The sequence below is a fragment of the Copidosoma floridanum genome, unplaced genomic scaffold (assembly GCF_036245765.1).
Source record: "Copidosoma floridanum isolate Cflo_tuat_1 unplaced genomic scaffold, Cflo_Japanese_pri ptg000021l, whole genome shotgun sequence".
Taxonomy (NCBI): domain Eukaryota; kingdom Metazoa; phylum Arthropoda; class Insecta; order Hymenoptera; family Encyrtidae; genus Copidosoma; species Copidosoma floridanum.
Genome location: NW_028321898.1, coordinates 11,920,999 through 11,945,274, shown reverse-complemented (window position 1 = coordinate 11,945,274; position 24,276 = coordinate 11,920,999). Strand labels below are relative to the sequence as shown.

General features: G+C 32.2%; 2 protein-coding genes across 2 annotated transcripts in view; both read left to right on the top strand.

Moving 5' to 3' along the window:
* The window catches only part of Dpp10 (Dipeptidyl peptidase 10), a 1,604,019-nt gene that overhangs the window by 484,822 nt on the left and 1,094,921 nt on the right, over positions 1-24,276 (top strand). Inside the window, exon 7 of the mRNA XM_089594726.1 lies at positions 3,867-3,970. Within this exon, the coding sequence (XP_089450852.1) occupies positions 3,867-3,970 (104 nt within the window). The remainder of the gene's footprint in view (positions 1-3,866; positions 3,971-24,276) is intronic.
* Positions 18,281-22,730, top strand: LOC149374118 (uncharacterized). Its single transcript, XM_089594339.1, has 5 exons — positions 18,281-18,380; positions 18,535-18,724; positions 18,898-19,014; positions 19,276-19,340; positions 20,415-22,730. Exons 1-5 carry the CDS (start codon positions 18,333-18,335, stop codon positions 22,728-22,730), a joined length of 2,736 nt encoding a protein of 911 aa, XP_089450465.1. The 5' UTR covers positions 18,281-18,332.

Sequence of the window (24,276 nt, the reverse complement as noted above, 5' to 3'; positions counted from 1 at the left end):
AGGAGACAAATAAAACACCAAGCAGCTGAATGGTTAAAGTTCTTCACCAGCTTCACGTGATACTACTCCTGTTGTTAGATTGCACTTGAAAAGGACTTTAGTACCTGTTGCCTTAAAGTTATTTCTAAAAAACCAGTGCTTTTTACAATCTGTTATTATTTTATCATTAAGTGACGTTATGTGATTAAAACAACGCAAAACTTATAACTAAAGGGTTAAAGTAGGGGGAGATTTGAACATTATTCCCAACAAAAATGTTGCTTGTGATGTACTGTCTAAGCTCAGTCATAGTTTTCAATGTCTTGTAAAAGCTGTAGTTCTTTCAAAGGTGTCTTTATACCAACCTCTTTTTTGTTTTACAATCTATTTAGCCTATTTCAAAGACTTGCACCTTGTTGATACTGATACTTAAGTAATTAAAAAAGATATTAAAAGGTCTAGAAAAGAATGACCTATTTTTACTTTTTATTTTTTAGGTTAAATAGTGTCAGGCCAGATTGATTGTAAATCTTAAAAAATTTACCAGATTTTTAGTAATTCTATGAAATATGTAGAAAATTTCTCAGTTAAAGTTTGTTCAAATGGTTTCGGAAACTTAAGGAACCTTTTTAACTTGACAGAAAGGTAGATACATTGTCACGTTGTCTTTTAAAATTGATGAGTTAATACATAATTCAAAATTTTAAAGTTTTTAAGTGGCTAGCTACACTTTAAGATCAATAAAAAGGAAGATGCTAAAGTTTTATAAGCTTTAGTCTGAGTAATGTAACAATCTTAAAACACAGTTGAAAATTTCTTTACTGTAGCATACTATTAGTGTTATCTTAATTTACAAGTTTTTTTTTGTTTAAATATTTTATCAACGTAACGTCAATATACTGCCAAAATAAGGCTCGTTTAATGTATGACCTAATACTAAAACGGTTAATGCCAAAAAATCCCTTTTATGTTTTCCCCATAAAAAAGTTAATTTTAGACATACAAGGTAGTACTTTATCATATCTACAAGACTTATCAACTTTTTCACTTGCGGAACAACAAAAAAGATTTGTTTGAGTAACTATTTTATTTAGCATACCAATCCAAACATAACCTAAATTTCAGATGTCCCATTGATAAGATATATAGATTCTATTTAAATGAAGGGTATGTTTTGCAATTTTGACATACGTTTCAAGATCAGGATATACATTATAAAGGATGTTTTACGTGAGGTTCAACATTTTGTTGTTAGTTACTATTAATTCGAAGTTATTTTATAGTAGACAATGTTTTTACAAAATTGTGAAATGGAAAAAAAGAGCATAAAAGTAACCGTTTATTGATTCACTAGAATCTATTTTAGAATTAATACACTTTCATCAACACTGAATAAAATTTAAGAAAAATTCTTAAAAGAACTCAGAGTATATAACTAACTCATATATTAATCATCTTTAAAAAGTAACGGACAGACCTAAATCTCTCAGACTTCAAGCTTCAATCTAACTTTAAAGGCTTAAATTTATGTAAACTTAAACTGCTGTTATGTTATAAGATGTGAAAATACTAGTTATTTTAAAGCTATAAGAAAGAACTGTAAAAAATAATCTAAGTACGTATATTACGTTAAAAAATGATATTTGCAATAAGAGCAAAGAAAGAATTTTATTTTTTTATTTCTTAAGAGAATCAATGAGCAAAAATACCCTTTATATACAAGTAAAGGTGATCAACTTCAACACTGCATTTTATCAGAATGCTACCCAACTGCTTATGAACGGCAATGAGAACACCACCACCATCATCAGCTGAACCATTAATATATCTATCCTTTTGGTACACTATATAGCCCTCCAAGCCCAATTCAGAGTCCACTATGTTTATATATAGGTTTGTCTCAGTAAGAACGATAACTAACGGTTTAGGGCAAAGTAAACCAATATTATAACGCAATAAAGCCAGTTTTGTACGTAAACCATTGCTATTTTTATAGTAGATATTGAAGGGAACAAATAAGCCTTTTAGTTTTTTGATGTATCATCAGAGTTAACATTACCCAGGTTCCTTAATAACTTAGTTTGTAGAGTAGGGACGCCACGCAGAAGTCTTACCACTTTTTTCACATTAGAGCTTGTATCATTAAACATTTTAGCTTGGAGTTTTAACTGCTTATACTGCTGTCTCTGCTCAGGTGTCGAGTCCGTAGCTACCGATACTTCTGCAGGCAATTTACGCCAGCCACTAAGAACAACATTTACATCACTTCTACTAGAAAGAGCAACAACAATTGGTCTGATCCTAACAGCATCTTTATTACTAAATCTGCTTACATTTACAGGCATTAACTCAGTCTCAAGCTTAAAAGGCGTAAAAACTACTTTAATCTTCTCAATTTCTTTGGACTTATCCATGGCCAGTTCTTATGAGATACCAAAAACAAGAATATTCATGACCCTACGTGAAGCATCTTGTAACTCCCAGAACATATCTCTAACAGTAGCATCATCAGGCTGAGAGGCAGTAGATCCTGTAGTTTGGCCCGTACTTTTCATATGTTAAACATCCTGCTGTAGTAGAAGCATATCAACCTGTAGCTTAGTAATATCAGTGCTGATAGAGTCAACTTGTGAAAAATCAGGTTTTATTTTTTCCACATCTTTTATTATATCGTTAACATCTTTCCTCAAACAAGCCAAAGAAGCAATAGTGGTACTCATATGGTCCACCGATGTCTGCAATGCCTTAACTGACTCCACTAGTGTTGGATTCACACCTCCACTCGCCTTACATTCCGAGCATCGATACAGCAACATTGGTTTCTTTTTTTTCCGTTCTAGCACCCTTATCTCAGATGCAGAAACACCAGCACATTTTTCAGGGGCGTGATACAAACCATTGCATGAGTTGCAGGAAGTTATCAAGCAACTTGCATCAAATACACACTCGCAAGCAGCACACACAGACATTACGCCTTCTGCAATACCACTGATGCTGTAGCCTCAATACTGCCAGCGTAATTAAAAGGCACAAAAAAAAATGCCCTGACTCAATTTATGTGACACGATCAACAACACAGAGAGTCAAAAGCACTAAAAAGCAATGAAGGCCATTTTTTTTCTAAAGATTCTTCTTTCAATTTTTTCTTTCTAACATTTTTTCTGCACAATAGCGTTTTTGATTATTTCTTAAACGTAATAAAATTAAGAGCCAGCTTTTACAAGTAAGGAATTATTATCAACAAGAAAAAGGTGAGAATTATTTGTTGCCTACTGTAATAGCACAACAGGCAAAAAAAATTTTCTCTAACATTTTGAAAATTTTTTTTTTAAAACATAATTTTTTGAAAAATGATACCTAGCTTTGATAGAACATTTTTTTACTCTACTGTCGACAGTCTTCTGATTTAAATATTATGACTTACATTGCTGTAAAAGTAACTGGTTCTTTCTAAAGTATACAATATTTTCTAGGACCAATGGCAGAAATAAATAAGCAATTGAGAGTAGATTTCTAGAGGATTTTCGAAACCGCTTAATACTAGCAATAAATATTAAAAAATTTACACACATTTTTTAATGAAGCAAACAAAAATTTACTTTATTAGTGAAAAGTTTTTAAATACTCGAAGTAATCATACTTCTTGTGACACTGAAAGAAATGGAGACTGTGTAACACACAATGTTACTATATAACGTTAAAGACTTTTATAATCAAAAATTTATCTGATAATATAGGAATTAAAACCCTATGGTAAATATATAATTATAGATAACAAAATTAATTTTTAGAATAAAGTCATGTATACTTAAAAACTCGAGCAAATAAAATAGGCTTATTCTAACTTATCTAAGCATTCATGTATTAATATTCTTGAAACATTTCAGCCTGATACACCTAATCCAACAGTAGTTCTATTCGTAGCAGATTTGGCTGATCCTAAAAATATACATACGAAAATGGTGAGACCGCCGATAATAATGGAAAAAACGTAAGTTTGACATACAAATCCTCATGAAAAGTTTATTTTACTGCATACAAATTTTCTCAGAGATTATTCGTGAAACTAAATCAATATTAAAACATTTATACAAGTATGCATGTATACATGTCTAATTTTATTTTTTTAATTTTATATTTATAAGCATATCAAAAGAAAAATAACATTATAAAGTCTCGTGGATGTGATTTTGACTTGTAACCCTGATGTACTCATCATAAGTAATGGCTGCTTGTGACAATATTTAAAAAAGTCAGATTTATTTTACGTAACTTTAAGTATTATCACAATAATAATATTATTATTAATATCTTTACAGTATTACTAGAATATTTCAGATGTGTATATTACCCGATATATATAACCTTAAACCTAAGAGAACCCATAGCAAAAATACTGCAGCTTTAGTGTTTTTCGTTATGAATCCAATGCCGTGGTTAAATATTTAGTTTCGATAGGAAACATGATTCTATAGTCTTAATGTTGCCAAAATATTTTTATTCAGCTTTAACGTTATAAGGTATGATTACCATGGCTTTGGTGACGTATTAAGCGACAGTAGTTTATATGATAGTATTATCCTAATGTTGCCGCGACATTTTTCTTTACTCTTTATTTTTTACTATACATGGAACTCTGCTTCAATATTGTACTTCAAAGCTTTTTTTCTTAATACTGCAGCAATATATATTGAGTTGTATGATTACCACACAGTATCGTTCCAAGATAAGTATGCAACTATTTTTTAAATTCAGATTTACTTTGAACTTTACAAGAACATCTTGTGTTATCATTGCTATTTTTTGAATGTGTAATAGTTATATTTTGCGATCATTTATTTCATTTATTTATTCTCGAAACATTGCACAACATCACTGCAACTTCTTTATTATTAAAACGTTAGTAGCACCCTTAAGGTCTTGGCACATAATATTTCTGTGAATTAAATATAACCTAAATTGAGGTCAATGTTAAATAGTAATGATATTGTAACGTACGATAGCCAGAGTATTTATAAGTTGGCACTTGAAGCTCAGCACTAACGGCATAGCATCAATGGAGAGAGAGCAAATAGAGTAAGCAAACCAACTACGATATCAGGCCACTTTTGACGTCTGGTCGGGATCTTTCGACATCTCGCAGATCGTTGCAAGTTAGCGATGTATAAGCGTTTCAAGATCAAACAGAAAAAAATCTTAGAATTAGCCGAACTGTAACAAGGTAGTGCAGCAAAATAATACTATGTTCAAAAGTAAATGAAAAGTGTAAGCGTGTGTATGTGTTTCATATACCGTTGATACGTTGTCTCAGTGAGACATCGTGAGGCCACCTCCAGTAGCGTAGGTGAGCAGAGAAAAGAGAAAAATTGGTAAAAGGAAATAGGGAGAAAGGGATAACGTAAAGGAGGGTAAAAATGGAAAAGGGTGGGAGGGCTTAAAATAAGCTTGGGGATGCAAGCGCGCGTTAAGCATTTTTCTAACAACGAGAAACAGTTTTCGTTTTTTGTTTGGCGTTCTCGTGTTTGTATTCGGTTTCAAACTTTGTAGTGCCCTGGAGTGAGAGCTATTGTTCCAGGAATAGAAAAACCTTGTCTCCACACGAACCAAAAGAGCGTGAGCTCCATGAGAGGCAGAGAAGCCAACGACCAGGAGGTCAAGCCAAGGCCAACACCAACGACCTCGGCTTTCGAACGCTGCCAGTTGGAACACCTACTGGCTTTAGCATGTATGCTCCACAGCTTCTTTGAGGCTGTCTGTATCTAGTATCTATTCTATTTCTGTGCCACAAGCTCATCGAGTAATCATGCTTGACAAATGTACAACACTTACAAACACACACACACACGCACACCTTTGAGTACTTTTTGTGTTGTTTTGTCCCTTATTAAATCGTATTATTGTAACATAATTCTAGCGTCTGTTCTTTTTTTGGTGAGCCCTATTTCCCGGCTGGTGCCGTGTTTAAGATAGTCGTAAGAAGCGACGACAAAACTGGTTGCCGCGATATTTGGCACCAGTAGTGTCTCGAAAGACGAGACTCGCGTATCAGTTTATTGAAGGTGTTGCCAAGGGTATCTGGGCAATTCTTGCCTGATTAAAGTTAAGCATTTTACCTCGTTTATCTTCATCATGCATGCAGCCTGTAACAATGCATGGTGATAATTACTCTTAAAAATCTTACTTATTCAATAAAAAAACGATATTCCTCGTTTTCATAATTATTTATTTGAAAAGTGTAAACACAAATTAATAGTATGATAATTGTGTGTAAGACTGCTGTAAACAAAGTTAAATTAATATTTTGTTGTTAAAAAGGCTGGCATATGAAATAAAAAAAAAACTTGAAACTAGTACAAAAATCAATAAGAAATCGTTTGTAGGCAAGATTATGGTAACTTGCAGCAAGTACGTTTAAACTTGAGGAAGAAAATACTATCTGCGTATCACGTATTGTATTCTTTAATCAGTCTTCATTTTCAAGGTCACTGTACGCAACGTCTTACTCGAATATCATGCAATCACTGCGAACCTTTGTCGATGCCTCAAAAATCTTTAGTGGGTACCCTGAATTAGATGTGTATACAAACATCATGATTTTAAAGAAACGTATTACATAGTTAGAGTGATATACACAAATAAAAGCTTAATTTGTTTATTGAAGCAGTAAGTAATGTATCTTGACTTACCTTTCAAGAAATAAAATCCTTCAACGTTAGCTATTGATCGATTGTTTTGTAGATTATACATGTATGTACGCACAGCAGAGAGTCGAAAGCTAAAACTATCATGAGTAGATTCACAAGTTGTTCGTAAGCTTGTTGTGTCATACCTGGAGTCGCAGATCTATAAATCATACATATGCGTATTTCAGTCGCGTATTTAAGCTCTCTCTCAGTTTTATAAGCTTATACACTGTGTATGTTATCGCAGCCTTAGAGAATCGGGTGACTAAGTTTAAATGGATGATATCAATATTAATTCCACTTCGTAGTATGTAGTTAAATAAACACTGTGTTTAAAATAAACGAAAATTTGGTGATAGTATTATTGTAATATAAGCATATTAAACAATAGAAATAGTAAATTTTTAAACATCCACTGCTAAAAAAAATCAGCTGATTTCTGATGCCAAATCGTCAGCTGATTTTTTGACTAGGCGAAAAACTAAAAGTCCCATCAGTGTGAAAAAATACAAGATCCAAGGGAAAATTTTTTTTTACCATCATTAAAACTCTGCATTATGGGACTTATACAGGAGAATGAGATAGGTGACACTTGTGAATTTTGAAAATTTCGATAGCCAAAATTACAAGTTCTGTAGCTGAAAAAGTATTAAAAATTTTTCGATAGCCAAAATTACAAGTTCCGTGCTCTAAAAAAGTATTAAAAATTTTTCGGTAGCCGAAATTACAAGTTCCATACGCTGAAAAAGTATAAGTCTCGTCAGTGCGAGGAAATACAAGTTCTGACGAAAAAAATTCTTCTTTTGCCATCATACAAACAATACGTTTTGGGATATTCATAGTAAAATGATACAGGTAATAATTAAAAGATTTGGAAAATTTTCAGTAGTAAAAATTACAAGTTTGGTCATTGAAAAAATATAAGTCCTATCAGTGCGAAAAATGCAAGTGTAGACGGAAAAATTTTTTTATCGCCATTATCGACACTATCCTTTCTGAGATATTTACAGCATAATAAGAGAGGTGAGAATTGAGAGGTTTGAAAAGTTTTTGATGGCAAAAATTACAAGTTTCGTGGGCTGGAAGAAGTTTAAGGTAGTTACAAAAATAATGGTGAGATCTTCATGAAACTTTCTACGCAGCTAAATTATTGTCTATTAAGAACTCGGTTAAATTTTTGTAAGGCTAGGGTTTCTAGAAAAAAAAACTTTGATATTCACTGTTTTCATACTTTAACATGGATCCTTACGGAGAAATACATTTTTCTGGGCCTTAATTGTGTATATCCCACAAAATAATGGTAAACTTTTGACGATATTTATTTTGTGTATTTCGAAAATGTCTAATAATCCTGTTTAATTTTATGAATCATCTCGAGGGTATCTGTGGGATAAGAAATAAATTAATCAGTGCAGAAAAAGTTGCTAAAGATTATGTTTTCGCACAAGAGTGAGAGGGATAGATGACATACCAAAGTATAGAATCTGCTGCATTGACAATATCGTGGGATACACCTACCTTAAGTCCCATCAGTGTGACAAAATACAAGTCACGACGGAAACATTTTTTTTTGTCCATCCAAACAATCCGTTTTGAGGCATTTACAGTCAAATGAAATAGGTGAAAATTGAGAGGTTTGGAAAATTTTCGATAGCAAAAATTACAAGTTTCGTGCACTGAAAAAAGTTTAAGTCTCTTCAGTGCCAAAAAATACAAGTTCCAAAGAAAAAGAGAATACATTTAGAAACATCAAAAGTCTGTATTTTTGAACATTTACAATAGAATGCGAAAGGTAAAAATTTTTTAAACCTCTCAATTTTTACCCATCTCATTTTACTGTGAATGTTCCAGAACCCATTGTTTGGATGATGGCAAAAGAAAAAAAATTTCCGTCGGAACTTGTATTTTGTCACACTGACAAGACTTTTACTTTTTCAGTGCACGGAATTTGTAATTTTGGCTATCGAAAGATTTTTTTAAAGTCAAAATCGTCAATCGTCTCATTCTACTGTAAAAGTCCCAAGTTTTGATGATGGCCAAAAAAAAATTTTTCCTTGGGACTTGAATTTTTTCGCACTGATGGGACTTGTAATTTTTCGCACAGTTCATAAATCAGCTGACGATTTGGCATCAGAAATCAGCTGATTTATCAGCGGACAAATCAGCTGATTATTTTTAGCAGTGTCATACTCTGCCAACCACTTTATTAATATAGCCTTCCTTTTTATCAACCTTTATACGTCTTAAATTTCTTTGATTTCCATCACAAATTAGTTTGTAATATTAAAAATATGTCGTTAAAACTTTGTTTGGTTGCAAAAAATATGTCTACCGTACAATACATACTTAAAAAACTTTGGCTGAAAGACCGAAGCCTTTGGGAACATTGATGTACAGTCACACTAAGGGCACCGAGTATAGTGAGACCACGTGGTCTGCTGAAAAAACTATTAAATTGGCTTGTAACCGCTCTTGCTTATTCATGAAAATTTAATAATATTGTGACATAACGCTTACGTTGTTTTTTTGTTGTTGCCTTATTATTTTTAAGAAAAATAAGCAACGAGAAGTAAGAACAAACTCCTTACAATGCGTTTTTTACATCAATATTTTAATACTTTGCTGTACAATAATATTCTTGGTAAGTGCAAGAATAGTATTTATATTGTTAACGTAAATAAACGGGAAAATGATTAGCTTTACCTCCATATTTACGTAGACAAGTAACCATACGAAAACATTTTCATGTAGATTTTCTGGGAGTGATCTTTTCGAAATTGACTGAAAATACCTTTGTTTTCGTGGGCATGAAAAAAACGGAAAATGTTTAGCACTTTTAGTCATTTATAATGAATTGTTAATAGTGATTGGAGACAGTGAAGTTATATTGTTTCAAATTATCATCAGATGTTATTTTATATATCTTTATACGCAAACTAGCAGTGATTGTAATTTGAGGTTACGGTATAGTTGTATCTTAATGTTCCCTTCGTTTTAAAATATAACCATTTTTGTTGATATCTAGTGTTATGCTGAAAAAATATGTATATATGTATATATATATACATATATATACATATATTTATATATATACGTTTTGCATAAAGCTTAATATGGTTAATAAAGCATAAAATAATTTTCACACTAAACTGGTGTAAAAATGTTAAAGAACAATTCATAATGTGTTTCATTATTTTAGAATATCTACACCAGGATACATTGTGCCGATGGTCTATTAACGAGGAGCACATTCTCCTGAACTGCATCATGAGAAGAAAGGATATTGCAGCAAACAGAATTGAATTGGTTAGTAGAAAGCAGGCTGATCAAAGAATTTGGAATAATACTGCCGAAGAGGTGTATAATGTTGGAAAAATTAAAAGGTGCAAAACAGTGTTAAAATGTGAAGTTTTATGCAAGCATTAATTTTTTCCTGTACAGTTCGTATATTTTTCTAGTATTTTGAAAAACTCAGCTTCCGTTTCACTGCACTGTAAGTTGCACAAAAGAAAGCACAAGACCATACGGGCTACCAATAAGAAAATCAGAAAACAGACAGGAACTCCTGTAGATGAAGATGTCGAGTCGTAAGATAAAGAGTCAATACATACTAAAGTACTGCAAGTTACAGAAAATTCTTATGGTGAAGGTCTTGAGATGATCCTGGAAAATGGCATTTACCAAGAGCAGATAAATATAGTAGGAAGAGTACAATATTTCTTATAGAAACATAAACACATACGCGCTGTTATACGATATTTTTAAATAATATCACGAAACATGGTATCCACAAGTAACCACTGATCAATACGTAAATAGTAAGGTTATTTTAAAGAAATAGGAAAATGCTGTTTCTATGGCAACGTCTACAGTGTCTACTTATTCTAAAAACGAGGATAAAAACGCCGCTCTGTAGTCAAATGTATCTGCTGTTTTCACTCTTCCACCCAAAGTGTTGATAATTGCAGAGGGTATGCGAAACTTTTATATTTATATATTGTTTCAGGAATATTAAGCATACATTTTCTTTATAGGTACTACAAGAAAACAAGGCATCACAAATTCAAACACGTGCATGCGTAAGATAACTCCTAGTACAGGTGTGCAACGATTTACACACCCTGCATGAATACTAACATGATCTATCATTAAGATGGAGAACAGTGTGATGCATTATATGTTATGCACAAATTAGTAGGAGTAATACATAAAATTACTTTGTAATGAGAACTGATAAATGTTTGATTATTTACAGACAGCCAGGAAATAAAATTAGGCAGCATACCGAACACTGTTACGACTGCAAACAGACCACGTAGAAATGGGAAGAGTGTAACGCGTATCAAAAGTATTAAATCGCCTATTATTAAAAGATATTGTACAACAACAACAGCATATATACCGTCTTGTATCAGAAGATATTATACAAACAAAAAAAATAAATAAAATAAAATAAAATTGCTGAACTTGCACATCAATAAAAATAATTTACGAATAACAAGAATAACCTGGAAGAGTAACTGCTAGACTCATATTCAAACAGTTTTAATAATTCTTTGTACATTAAACAACAAGCTTAAGGTCGCACCACTGTGCTGAAGACGTTTCAGGCATAGTCAAAGGCTCGCAGGAATTGCATTATATTTGAGTGAGAATTTGCATGAAGTGATCTTTGAAATAAATATTATTAAATACCTTGCAGTAAATAAATTAAATATTGCTACGCAAATTGTCTCTTTTTTCTCAAGTTCAAACGTACTTTTTGTTGATTACGACAATTTTACCTCAAAAGATTTTTTTCTTTGAGTTACTTACTAGTTTTAAGTTTTTTTTTTTATTTTGTGTGCAAGTCTATGTTTCTACAGTGTATAAAAATATTCTTGATTTGGCACCATCGTGCTTAAAATGTTTTATTCATTGTGGAAGGCACGTAGTAATATTTTTTTTAATTCTAACGTTCATTTGTCCATATTCTTATTCTCAATGTTTAGAGCTTCATATTTGTAATATAAAAAAACCTTTAAATATGATTCAGCACTGAAACATGACTGTTTGCATGAAAAATTTTTACTTCGATAAAAAAGTTGAGATGAATATACTGTTGATCTTATTTTTATTTTACAACAGAATATTTAAAGTTATCTTGTTAAATGTGGTCTTACGTATAGTTATCATACTATTTCTCTTTTAATATCTTTGGATTTCTCAAAATTATAAGGTGCATCCTATGTTTTCATGTATTATTGTTTTTTGTCGCAAGTTCTTGAATGAATTCTCATAAGAATGAGAGATATTGTTATTTTATAAGATATGTAAGATTCTTAAGAGTATATATCACTATTCAATTGAACGGGATATTAAACCATGCTTTACGACGTTGTGCACGTAACATACATACGCTTAAACTTTTTAATTAATTTTGAACAGAATATTATATTACACGCTACTTTCTTACAGTTCTGCCGAATCCAAGATTTTTTTTGCTTGGTCTTGAGATGCTATGTATCGCTAATTCGTAGCAACTTTCGAGATATCGAAAGGTTGTGATCAGACCCCAGCTGGCTCTTTCTCTCCAATCGGCTTATGAAAGTAGCACTTTGCATGCAGCTTCTTTCTTATGGAATCATGAAAAAGAGGTAAAGCCATTGTAACTTATGTAAATGCATTTTTAATGGACCCCTAAGCTCTGTGATTCCTGCATAACAATAGTGATGTTTGAGATAAAAATATAAAAACTTACCCTTTTGCTGTTATTTATGCGTGTCCCAAGGTAGTTTCAAATACATGACTCGTCCTTCAATGTTATTAGTATTTATGTAAAGACTAGCTGTCAAGCCAACATTTTCACTCTTGTTATTATCATAAATAAGCAATTTCATTGAGTTTCAGCCACTAGGCGTGTGACGCTTTTTTTCAGTGAAGGATGCTCTGTTCAACTTGCTCTAAGAGGAATATGAGGTACTAAAAAAAATACTAACACAGGTAAATCAATAGATTTTAGTCTGCTCTTATTAATGGTGCAGTCAGTTTTAGAGTTAAAAAATTTTTTCATAGAGAAAATCATGGTTGTAGTTCAGAGCATTACTGCCCAAAACTGCTTTTTTAAAAAGTTTTTTTCTGACGTTATTCGAAAGAGTAAGTCTTGAACTGCAATCCCTTACATTTTTAGGTTCAGGGCAAAAGGCCAACGAGTGGTAAACAATCAAAGACCATAACGTGCCCAGTTAAGCGCTACCTCACGCCTTCACCACCCATCGGCTGCTCTATGAGCTAGAGGTATAAGTATTTTTCTTTATGCTCTGCAGCAGTCAACAACATTTAATTAACTAAGGTTTATTGTATATTCATCATTTTTGAAGTAAGGTTTTTGGTGATGATGTTGTCTTGTTCAGGTGTAAATATAACATTTTTAACAAAGTGAGCAACCCCGAAAATTCTTTAAGCCGTTTATTTTTGTGATCGATACCTAACCTTACTATAGCTCGTATAATTTTATAATATACCCCAAAATCCGTAAGTACTAAGTACTACGTCAATCTTTTTTTAATCTGTTAGAATAACCTCGTCTTATTTATGTATATGATACACTTTTTCTAAGCAAAATGTAGTAAATATTTAAAGAAAAACTAACTTCATCTTTAGTGACAAATAACATCCATTAGAAACTCAAAGGGGCTGCAGCAGATGGATCATAATTTATGTCAATACATGAATCAAATAATAAGCCTTTTGAAACTTGTGTAATAATTGAAGAGACACTTATTTACGAAGCTATTCTAAAGAGTACATAAAGGACCCCGCACAAATCCTAAAGTTTTAAGGTCCAAGTCGATTTGGCTTAAATTTTGATATGTTGTATGAAATTTTTTTTTAACACAAGTTCTCATATGCAAAAACTGAAATAATGGACAGATTTTGAAAAAATTATTAATAAAGGCTTCATTTAGATCACGGTTAGTTTGACAGGTGCCGTAGTAGAGTAAACATATATTACGCCCGACGTACACGATTATTTATGAATGACACGTGACTACACATCTGATAATAGCAGCCGCCAACATGCATAACCTCATGTGGCCTCGAGACGGTTGTACAAAAATAATTGTATTTAAAAATCTCGTGTACATACGAGCATCCCCGGGATAAAATATATAGCTGGAAATATAGCTATTAAAAACAGCTGTTCTTACAGCTGTACATACAGCTATAACTACCTATATTATAGCTATAATCGAGTGTATGAATAAGGTGTACGTAAACGTTTATGTACAGGTATAATTATAAATATAATTATAGCTATACACGCAAGTACTGTACAACACATAAAATAGCTGTTAGATATAGCTGTAAATATAGCTATTATGTATAGCTATTCTTATAGCTGTACGTATAGCTGTAACTATTTATATTATAGCTATAATCGGGTGTAAGAGAAAATATGTACTTACTTTCATTCTATTTTCATAGGTAGGTGTAAAACCAAAAACCAAAGAACAAAATAATCATTATTTGTGCATTAAAAAAATATAAATTTATTAGTGGTTGTTCTTACAGTAAATTCTTACAAATTTTCCAAAGTATTGAGTAACTGATGAACATCAAGATATACTTCTTCAATTATGTTTATAATCTCTTAGGGAATAGTACTATAAATTATCGGACTATCAAAATAATTATTGAAATATTACTCTTACGCTTCATTTTCAGTTTTTAACTGACAAGTCTTAGTACAATAAACTACTTACATTGTAGTGATGATTGCTAAAAAATGTTTATCAAACATTCCAATATCATCTTATGATTAAGTTTTTAACATATGAAACTATCAATATCATTTCGATACTTACTATATATTTGCTGTATAAACTTTTTAATTTTCTGAACTATACTTAATAGTTTCAAACTATTAAGTTAATATACCAAAAATGTCGCATTCAATTGCGTTATAAATTTTTATTATATTAACTATTAATCAATAGTAAATAGAACGAACTTACAGACTAAATAAAACTATCCTTCTAATTCTTCCAATAAAGTCTCAATATCATCTTCAGATACTTGTTCTTCTGAATCAACTGTTTGTTGTTCTTCCTGATTTTCCTTTGAAAACTTCTTGTTTGTAACCTGACGGTTAGCAAGAGTTTTTCCTAATAATTTAATTGTTTAATTATTGAAATGAACACGAGTCTATGTTTGGTTGAATATTTACAATCTGGCTTACCTTTTTTTTTGTTAGTTATTACTGCATTGATTTCTTTTTTTTTGTTAGTTATTACTGCATTGATTTCTTGGGTTAAATAGTGATTCATAGAAGCAACTTTCTTTGCAAATTCAGTAGAATCTTTATCCAGTTTTTGTATCTTTATTATATACCATATTAAACTTCCTGCAAATAATTCATCACTCATTAATGTGTATGGGCAATTTTACATTTATAAAATAACTTACTCCTTATCGCTTTATGTTTTATTGGAGTGATTTGCTGTCGTGAGTGTACTCCATTTGGAGTTTTATTAGATGGATCTCCCGATATAGATCGCTCTGATAGCTGTATTCTAGTATACAAGCTACGAGCTATCGTTTTTATAAACATGCTGTGTTCCTTTTGCTTAATAGCCTCTTCCCATTGCGATAATCTAATGTAAATATCATCTCCCAATGAAATCATGTTAACCTGCAATATCAAGCATACTTATGAAATGTCGATGTATTATTCAACTATACTATAAAATAAGACAAAAAATTTTTACGTTAAGTTTTTGACCATACAAAAATTAATATACGTGTAAAAATTTCTCTTGATTTCAAAATTCAAAAACAAATTGACATTTTTAAATAAAAGAAATAAAAATTGACATTGTTTTAACACAACATTGTAAAAGTATTTTACTTCTATAGTAAAAATTTACTGGTTAAAACATATTTTCATCATTGTATTTTTTGTATCAATACGTACAAACCTTTTCACCATTCTGTAATTGACGAACAAATACTTTTTTAAAATTATTGCTTTTAATACTTTTAGAAACTTTCATTTTTTTCGTAGGGTTGAACTCAGACATCGATTGCTTTTCAAAAAAAAGCCTTTTCTTGCACTTTTGGCTGACAACGGTATAATAACCATCATCTTCATCATCATCATCATCGTTATGATCTTTTTTTTTAGGCGTTGATGTTGCAATTTGATCTGTTTTTCCCTAAAAAAAGGAGTAATGATAGTAAAACTTTATTTAAAATATAAATATTTTGTGATTATATTTACCCCTAGAGAGTTATTACTTCTTGATTGATCAGAGTTGTCAGCTGTTGATGGACCTAGAAATATACAACATAAATATTCATGTAATATATACTAATCATTATTCATTAGTCATCTTAATGAGTTTCAATATTTTATATGTATTTACCTGCATTATAAAAGTCACGATTTAAAATTTGTTGTTCTAGGTTTTGATTTTTTTCTTCTAGTTTTTTTACTGTTTCTTCACAAGTTTTATATTTTTCGAGCAACTGTTTATTCGATAATTGTAACTGTATATATTTCTTTTTCAACTCATCGAGATCATCAGATATTTTTTTTTCAGTTCTGATTGTTTGTGCCTCACTTGGTTTTTTGGGAGATAGTTCAGAAATCTTTGTATCCCTGCATGGAAGTGTAACATTTTCTGTTCGTCCTTGTTCACTGGTATCTGTGATTTCAGTTGGTAAATCATTTTCTGTTGAATCTATCTCCAATGGATCTACATCAATCTTTTCGGATGCAGCTCTATCATCTATAACTTCTTGTATAATTAAATCATTTGTGTTAACAAAGTTTTCTATCTTTTTTAGAAAAATGTCTTTTTGGGCTTTTTTTTCTGCTAATGCAGCTTTTTGAGTAGTCTAAAATTAGTATGGCATTGCATTATTGTATAATCAGATAAAAATATTAGAAGAAACAGAATAAAATGAAAACTGTATAGAATGATTAATACCTCTTTCAATGGCTTTGTAACCTCTTCGCTGCCATCACTCAAGATTTCATTCGAATCAACATTAATTTTTTTTGTAGGGCGACTTTCGCTTTTATACTCTACGATAGCAGAGTGATCAAGTGGTGGGAAAACTGTTCTCCTCATCAACCATTTGGCAACTTGGTCAGCATTGCCTGATGATGGCCGAAAAGACATGTTACAAGTATATCTCGAATTTATGATTAACAAGATTTACCATCTAAGACAGACATTCAAAATAATTTTAAATTAACTAGCAATAACAATTTATTACAAAGGCAAATGACTTCAAAAATATTCCCAAGGAAGATGTGGATTTTAATTGCATGAGAAACAACTTACTATCTATTTTTGTAACTTACATGCTAGATCACCAATTTGGACTCCAATAGGTTTTCCTTCAAAATCTTCACTCTCATTATCATCTTCCTCAAAATCTTCTCTATCCAGGACAGCAGTATAAATTTGTTTATTATCAAAATCTAAGTTATGACTTGGTGGATGTTCTTTAAACTCTATAATTTTCTCAATTGGAACAATTAGTAGCTTTTTGGAAAATTCAATCATTTTCACTCTTGCATGTGTAACTTTGCCGTTACTTGCCATGTTTGACGTCGATGTAACGGAGATAACGTTGACGAAACAAATTAGTAACAACTACACTATACACTTACATATTTTTAGTTGTGCAGCGAAGAACGACGGCAAGTAGCCATTACAGAAAATTTTTGGCGGTTTTTAATTACCAAAAGCCACTAATCACATTACTAAAGGCAATGAAGATCAAACTATAGAACTTGTCATCACTAAGGCCGCGGTTACATGGCGGCGGAAGTATCCAGCGGTACGTCACGGCGGAAAGAGAAAAGAGTCCCCCCACCATCATTTTAATGAGTTACGCGTTCCGCTCCCGCTGGATAAAATCTCCATCGTGCACATGAGAGCGTAACAAGCGGAGCGTAACGACGGAAGCCAACTAAATAATGATATAACTTTTTTCTTTTATTTTTCTTAAAATTTTTTGATATGTGACAATGATCATAGCTATGATAGTCATTTTTCTATAATAATGTATCATACGTAAGAATTAATAATTCACATTAAATGCATAACATCGAATGTTTGCCGCTAGAAAGCTATACTCTCATTGGCTTCCGTCGTTACGCTCCGCTTTGTTACGCTCCCATGTGCACGATGGACATTTTATCCAGCGGGAGCGGAACGCGTAACTCATTGAAATGATGGTAGGGGGACTCTTTTCTCTTTCCGCTGTGACGTTCCGCTGGCTCCTCCTAGGAAGAAGTCCTAGGACTTTCTAGTGAGGGAATCACTCGTGTTCTAGTGATCCAGAGGACCAGGACGACTCAAGCCGACCTCTCACCCCGGACTACAGGGGACTTCCAAGGGATCACCTGCCACTTCAGTGCTTTACCAAATAACGGCCCCACGACTCAAGACTACATCGAGCATGGAGAGCGCCATCTACGTCTCCATGCTCTATGACCATGGGTCAGGTCATAACAGTGTAAGCGCCCTAAAACTACATCGACAATATTTATATTATTTATGACGATCTCTGTACGTTCCGTTTTACCGCGGTTTTTATTTTATTGCGTGACTGTTTGATTGAGTACATAAATAGGATAAAAAAGTTTTTTGACTTTCAACTGTGATTGCCATGTCTTCAGAACAATCATTTAGTTTCTCAGATACTTATCGTGAGCAGGTATAGTAATTGTTGATATTAAGATTGTACTTCTACATAATGATAACCTTAAATGCATGAAGTTGAATTGTATATTATGAGTTAAATCTTATAAATATCTCTTAAGATTATTACTTATACATTTTTAAACAATAGAACCAATTTTTTAATGCAGACCTACTCAATCTCTGAAAGTGAAATTGGTGAATTGACAGCTACCTTAAGGAGCTTATCAGTCTCCGAAGAAGATGATTCATATGCAACGGGAAGCTTGACTGCTAGTTTGCGAATGTCCGATGACGAGAACTCTGATATTAGCAGAATCAACAATTCGAGTTCGACATCTGTACCGACTGATTATAATGGTGAGTAAATAATTTCATTACAATACAAACATGATATTATCATTGTATTTCTTATCAAGCTACCCATATAATTAAATGCGTACCAAAAAAAGTTGCATAAGACTTAGGAATATTTTACTCAACACATCTTTATATAGTAGTTTGATAGTTTACTTTAAATTGTATGTTTTCAGATAATCTTGGTGATAACTTGACTAATGATGAAACTTTTATTGCAAACTCCAGTGTTCAAGCAGCACTAGATATTTTAAAAGAAAATGTGCCGTGCAGGAGAAGCATTTCTTCAAATGGTAAATATTATAAAATCATGAACAATCAGTAGATACAATTTTAATAATGTAAAGCACAAGCAGTATACATGATTATAGTATTCTATTAACAAAATCTGCACACTGGAATGTCAGTAACTGTACCTCGTATACATTTTTCTAAAATATTTTTCAACTTGTAATACAGCTATAATATTTGAATAAAACTAAGTTAAAACGATTAATTGTACAAAATAAATGCAATGCAAGCAGCAATAAATTAAAAAAGCTACTATTTTTCAGATATTCCATCACAGCTGGATGACTTATCACACGAGGAACAGAGTCATAATGGAATTTCAATTAATGTAAGTTCAGTATATTTTATTTGACAATAAGTATATTTAGTATATTGTATAATAAGTGACAATAAGTTCAGATAAAATCTATATCCAACAAATTTCGATTTCCCCGACTCCTTTAGAATAAATTAATTATATTTAGGTCTGCATATGCATGTATGCATTAAGCAGCAGTCTGGGAACTTGTATGCAAAACCCTTAGTTATAAACATAAACATACATCAGAAATCATAAAGTTATAGATATAGCGGTTTTAGAAGTATTTAAATTATAAATATTACTATGATTAATAAAAGAGCTGTCAGTGTAGCTACTACAGAAGTTTTATTAACTACATTTACAACTGTATTTGCATATATGTAATAAAGTTGAATATCAACCTTAAATTGTGGCTAATCCTGCCTGGTCTTATAATGGAAAATTTTTATCAGTGTCATCACAAAAAAATGTAGATACTAAAAAATATTTCTAACTCTTTGGATGGGACAGTAGAGTTGTAATCAATAAATTTGATACCGGTACATTACAAAGGAAATAGGTTGGAGCTGTATTAGTCTATCTTGCGATTAAATGTAATAAATTAATTTCTACTTGATTATCTTATACTGAAACATCACGAATATTATCATTTTGCCCATACCAATTTATAGATGTACTGATATTACATTTTGACCTTGAGTTTTCATATTTTAAAAATAGCAGTGCTAAACTAATGTTTTGTCTAATATATCGTTTACGTAACAGTTTAGAGTGATTTATTAGTTTTCTGGCAAGATTTGTATAATTTTGACAAGGTTTTAATTGAGGACGATATTTTTTTGATAGTGCATCTATAAAAACCTATGTGTAAAAAACGAGATTAATTTTTTTTTTTTAACATTCGGGCTCCGAAAAATTTAAATACGTTATTAACATCAAAAAATCAAATCTATACAATTAATTTTTATGCATTTGAGGCTTAAACATCACTCTTGCCCCCTTAAATGAATGGGATTGTAAAATTAATAACTAAAATATAGTGTGTGATTTTAAAAATATATTTTATATCTTATTTAAATGTACAATACTAAATCATTGCAGGATTTATTTTATGAAGTTAATTGCGAAGATTATACTGATCATGAGGCAGAAGACAATGACTTCGATTTTGACGAGGCTGTGGCTGAAACTAACGCATTCAATTTTACAAATTTATTAAAATTGTTAGAAAAACAAGAATATAATCGAGTTATTGATACAGATGTAGTTGTAAATAAGAGTGAAATGCTGCTAGCGATCCTAACATTTGTAAAAAAATTTAATCTCCCGAACGAGGGCACAGTTTATTTATGTAAAATGATAAATTCTTTTTTCAACGCTAACGTTATTCCAGACACACGTTATTTCATAGATAAATATTTTTATCCGAAAGAAGGTATTGAGTATCATGCTGTCTGTTCATCATGTAAATCTTACATTGATGTATTTACTCGAGAGCAACGTAATATTTATTGTGAAACTTGCAATGCGAATGTAAATCTCAAAAGTCCTCTATATCGTGATTTTTTTGCCGTATTAGATATTAAAACCGAAATAAAAAATTTAATTGAAAATGATTCGGATCACTTTGACTCAGTTGTGTCCAACAGAGAAAGAGCATTTTGTGGAAATTTTCGCGATATTTACGATGGACAATGTTACAAAAGCTTTCTCAGATCACTCCCAAATGGCGATAAACGTAATTATGCTACAGTTACATTTAATAGTGACGGTTCGCCAGTTTTTAAAAGTTCCAAATGTTCTATTTGGCCAATTCAACTAAATGTAAATGAAGTCTCTCTCAAAAATAGAAACAATCCTATTACTTTCGCCTTATGGTTTGGGCGTGATAAGCCTAGTATGACGACATTTTTAGGTCCCTTCGTAGAAAGACTGAATCAATACTTTGATGATGGTATACCTTGCGTTATTAATAATGAAACAAGGTATATTAAATTATGTGCCTTATGCTGTTGTGTGGACTCAGTGGCTCGTGCTCCAATGCAAGGAATCGTCCAGTTCAATGGATTCCATGGTTGCAGTTGGTGTGAACAACGTGGTGAAACAGTATATCACGGTCAAGGACACGCTCTAAAATATCCGATTCCAGCATTTAATGAAATAGTACCAGCAAGGACTGAATTTAATACTTTGAACCATCTACGACAAGCTTTGAATACTGGGTCTCCTGTTTATGGCGTAAAAAGTGCATCGCCGCTTCTTAATTTACGACATTTTAATATAATTGATGGTTTCGTTCCCGACTACATGCATTGCATTTCTCTAGGTGTCGCCAAACAATTTACTGAATATTGGTTAAGTACTAGTGAAAAAAACTATTCTCTAACCAAAGATGAAATAGAAACCTTAAATAATGCGTTAAGTTCTTTTAAAGTTCCAAGTCACTTAGCTCGGCTTTCTCGATCAATTAAAGATCGTAAGTATTGGAAGGCTCGAGAGTGGGAAAATTGGGTACTATATTACAGTTTGCCTCTTTTACAATACTTAGCAAATAAAAACCCTCGTTTCAAACCCTACGTAAAGCACTGGGAGTTATTGGTTGAGGCACTACATATTTTAATGAGGAACTCTATATCATTACATGATTTACATACAGCTCATTTATATCTTAAACGATTCGTTGCAGAAACAGAATATTACTATTCAAAGAACGCGATGACCTATAACGTTCATCAGCTTATTCATATCACGCAAAGTGTTGCTAATTGGGGACCATTACGGGCCCACAGTGGCTATCCTTTCGAAGCAGGAAACGGACAGATCGTTAGAACAGTCCATGCAGCTAATGGTGTAATCGACCAAATATGCAGAAATATATGCATGAAACAAACCATAATTATTTTAAAAAATCATATGAAAAACAATACAGAATTTTCACGTGCATTAGATTATTGTCATGAATTAACGGACAGGTATACTCAGAAATCAGCAAAAATTTTGAATTGTAGGTATTTTGGTGTGCCTACGGCGCCAGTTTACATAGCACTTGAAGACTATCAATTACCAGACAGCAGTCAAGCATATCACAGAATGATTAAAGATGAATGTTTGTATGAAACCAATAAAAAGAAATTAGTTAGATCGAATAATTCATTTGCCATGACAGATGAGGGTGTTTTCATACATTTACTCGAATTTATTGTTGATGAAAATAGTAATCGAGAAATAGCTGTATATAAAAAAGTTATCGTGCGTCATGCGTTTGGTGGTATATGTACAAACATTAAAAAAATTGTTAAGATTGATAGTAATGTCAGTATTGTACATGCCGATAGAATTGAAAAAATTTGTATTTTTATGAAAGTAAATGAACACAAATATGTTTCCGCAGTACCTACAGTATTTAATTACTCATAAATTGTATTAAATTATGACAATATTTTGTATATAAATCCATACATATGTAAAACAAGTAAATACGTATTTTTTTATAACATAAAATATAAAAATTATTAATATGAATTATCTATGAGCTATAAGTTGTATGTGATTAATACCTACTTACGTTATACATCCTCTTCCAACATTCCAATTATAGCTGTAAGTATACGTGTAAGTACATCTTATTCTTACACCCAGTTATAGCTATAATATGAGTAGTTACAGCTATACGTACAGCTATAAGAATAGCTATACATAATAGCTATATTTACAACTATATCTAACAGCTATTTTATGGGTTGTACAGTACTTGCGTGTATAGCTATAATTATATTTATAATTATACCTGTACATAAACGTTTACGTACACCTTATTCATACACTCGATTATAGCTATAATATAGGTAGTTATAGCTGTATGTACAGCTGTAAGAACAGCTGTTTTTAATAGCTATATTTCCAGCTATATATTTTATCCCGGGTCCTCATAGCCCGAAGGAACAGTGCAACCGTTGAGCCAATTGTATTTGCTCTGCTTCGAAAGAAAAGTGCCACACTCTCGTACACTACTGCGGAGAAGCCGCCGTCCTTTTTTAACCTGGCCTTGAATAGTAAGTGCAATATTTTTATTTTAATGACACCGCAATTTTCAGATCCTGGACGCGCTGTAGCTGTTTAAAAGATGCACTTTCATCACGAATCAACTCGTACTACTTACTTTATCCTTTTAAGTTGTAACTAGTATAACTTACAAGCTTACTTTGTATGCATCTGTAATCAATTGTAACATACTAAGATACTCGCATTCCGAGGACACGCTGTGCAAGTGCAAAGCCACTCTCTCCGGGTCCTGGCCACGATGTATTTATGAAAACACCACCCTCTCCTCATCCTGAGTCCACTGCCTTCTCCTGGTTCCGAACCATCTCCGCAGCAGCAGTGTGAGCTCATACGCTGCTATCTCCTAATCCTGCTTTCCCAGTTCGAGCGCCACCCTTGATGCCACCACCTTCTGGTTCAGGTGCAAAAGTGGCATTGGTCGTATGGTATGCATGCAGCCTCCTAGTTGCATTAATGTATGTAATATAATATTTATTAAAAATATTACATCCGTAAATAAAATATCGTTCTACAAGCAGGTGGACAGTGCAAATGCCACTCCTATTTCATCTTTCATCCGTAACGATAATATGAGCACGCAAGCTGCTTCTTTTTCATCGCATTTTCTCTGCAGCCATGCCAACACGTACGCCGCTTATTTATCATGATGTACAAGTGACCGTAAATGCTCTCATGCAGCATGATTATTCTATGGCAAGACGATAATTACGAATAATGTGACTCCAGAATGTTTTTGCAAATCACTCCTGAAAACTTTCATACTTTTTTTTAAAGGTAGGCAGTATATACGGATTGTGGACAGGCGGGCAGAAAACACGAATGACTAACAAAATTAGTGAAAGTTCAGGCTTCCTTTATCTCTTATTTTTATTGTTTCTTAAGTAGATTTTTTTTAAGCACC

Coding starts and splice junctions, on each gene's coding strand:
- LOC149374118 (XM_089594339.1), top strand. CDS start 18,333: ATGTCTTCAGAACAATCATTTAGTTTCTCAGATACTTATCGTGAGCAG. Junction 18,381..18,534: donor CAGATACTTATCGTGAGCAG/GTATAGTAATTG, acceptor TTTTTAATGCAG/ACCTACTCAATCTCTGAAAG. Junction 19,015..19,275: donor GAGAAGCATTTCTTCAAATG/GTAAATATTATA, acceptor ACTATTTTTCAG/ATATTCCATCACAGCTGGAT.